General features: G+C 36.2%; 1 protein-coding gene across 1 annotated transcript in view; it reads right to left on the bottom strand.

Moving 5' to 3' along the window:
• Positions 1 to 9: 9 nt before the first annotated feature.
• LOC110422245 (protein FAR1-RELATED SEQUENCE 5-like) overlaps positions 10 to 2,101 on the bottom strand; it is a 5,050-nt gene continuing 2,958 nt past the window's right edge. The window contains exon 3 of the mRNA XM_021436079.2: positions 10 to 1,210. Within this exon, the coding sequence (XP_021291754.1) occupies positions 1,025 to 1,210 (186 nt within the window). The 3' untranslated portion in view covers positions 10 to 1,024. The remainder of the gene's footprint in view (positions 1,211 to 2,101) is intronic.

Here is a 2,101-nt window from a genome sequence, read left to right as displayed (position 1 = left end):
GTCAAATTCTAAAAGAAGAAAGTAAGAGTCAGCGGCTCCTCCTGAAACACGTTCACACCTTTTACCTATTTTGGAACTCTGATAAGTACAGGAAATAGAAGGCATTCAGGTTCCAAGGAGAGCATTCCACCGTGTTCAAAGTAAGTAATTGCTTGAAATATGTTCTGAAGGCCAATCTGAGCACCAAAGAGACCAACATCCCTAATATTAACTAGAATCCCTCCATCTTTGAGAGTTTATTAACTATAACCAAAAAAATATATGTTGGCTTACCAGTTACTAATCAAAACTACAAAAGGAAATTGACAGAAGCAACCAATGAAAGGGTAATTTCAAAAATGAACCTTCGAAAGGGTAGTCTTCTGATACATGGTTGAACACGCAGAGTTTGAACAGAAAAGAAAATATATTCAATCACGAATATTTGGACCTCACAAGACGATATAACGCTTTCTCATGTTGCAGTCATGGAGGTCGTTGAATTCTCCCTGAAAATGTGAGGTCTTAATGCTTATTAGTTAGGACACAAAGGTCTGGGAAGCGAGGGTCTGCAGAGGTGCAGCAATAAAAGAAGAAATTTCAAGAATCAACATGTCAAGAGTCATCTTCATCTTCACTAGCAAGTACAGGGTCTGAATGCTTTATATGAGTGCATGCACACACCCAAAAACGGGGAGGGGGAAAGAAGCAGGTATAACAGGGGAGGTGGTTTTGCTCAGGTGAAAAGAACTCATCATTGAAATTTAAGGAAATTAACATGTTAAAACCGTTTTCATCTTCTTCACTTGTTTGAATACAACAGAACTCACTGAGAGGAAAATGCCAAAGAAATCCCTAGCAAATATTTCTTCTATCATGGTGGTTTTTAAGATACAGTTTTATGCTGATGAACTACAATCGCAGCCTCAGAACATTTAGAATGTCGAATCCACGGATTGAATTTAGCAGTATCCTAGTGTTATAAAATTAGGTTTAGTTATGGCCCATCCTATGAAAAATTGCAGGCGAACAAGGCCAGTTAAAGCTATACATCATCAAGTTCAACCTTTTTCAGGCTGTCAACTATGTCTTCAACTCTTATTGACATAAATTCAGCATGTTCTTCGAGATCTTTGAGAATCTTCTGTAGTTGCTGCCGAAATGCTGCAGACCGTTCTTTTTCACGCTGTAGTTCACTGGTTAGATCCTGAATTTTCTTATCCTTCTCTTCCTGCAAAAGCATCAACCTGAAGTCAGCTGCAAAAGCATCGACTAAGTATTTTATTGTTGAGGCCTAAGTAGCATCGTATGCAAAATTAATAAGTAGAAAATTTCCTCAAAGAGAGGACTTAATATTGTGCTTCATCAAAATTAATTGATATAACTTCTCGTTGATCTGCCAAAATCTTTTAATTTGCCAAAATCTTTTAATTTAACATCTTAATTGAAAAAGAACATTAGGCCTAGCCAGCAATGAGATCGAAAGTATAGACTATTTAAGTAACTTCCACTTCCAAAAAGATTCAAACTTTCAACAAGAAAATGTGAATTAACAAAAGGTATTGTTATTCCCATTTAAAACAAGAAATTCACCAAAAATTAAAGAATAATGTCAATACATTGGTTGTTGAGCAGTCAAGAGCGCATTTTGCTAAGTTCACTTGTGGGAACTGGGAAGCATATGCATAGGGTTAACAAATAAAAGTTAACGAACAGGACTCTGGGAGCTTTAGATGATAGAAGTTTATAGTGACATGGTATCAGGGCCACAGAGATGGTCTTTACACCAACTCTAAGTCTCAAAAGTGTTTAATCAATCCCGTTGCCTTGCTTAAGCCACTGGTAATTTTTTTTTTTCTGGTTTCCTTGCTTCTCTTACTTTTGGAAACTACTTCTCAAGTTAAAGACAGAACATTTCCCATTTTCTAAAGTCCTTGCTCTCCCTACCTTTATTTTATCTACCCAAATTGTTGACAGAAGAGTAGTCCATTATAACCATAAGCAGAACCCCTATATCTTATATAAAGACTGAAGTTATGCATCTTGTTATAATTGAAGCAAGAAATGTATGTGTCTTAAGGACTAATCGACAAACTAAGTTTGACTAACATAAGCAACATTT

Source organism: Theobroma umbraticum, unplaced genomic scaffold (assembly GCF_002168275.2).
Source record: "Theobroma umbraticum cultivar Fairchild unplaced genomic scaffold, ASM216827v3 scaffold_130.0, whole genome shotgun sequence".
In the NCBI taxonomy this organism is placed as follows: domain Eukaryota; kingdom Viridiplantae; phylum Streptophyta; class Magnoliopsida; order Malvales; family Malvaceae; genus Theobroma; species Theobroma umbraticum.
The sequence above is the reverse complement of the archived record's forward strand: the minus strand, read 5'-3'. Positions and strand labels throughout refer to the sequence as shown.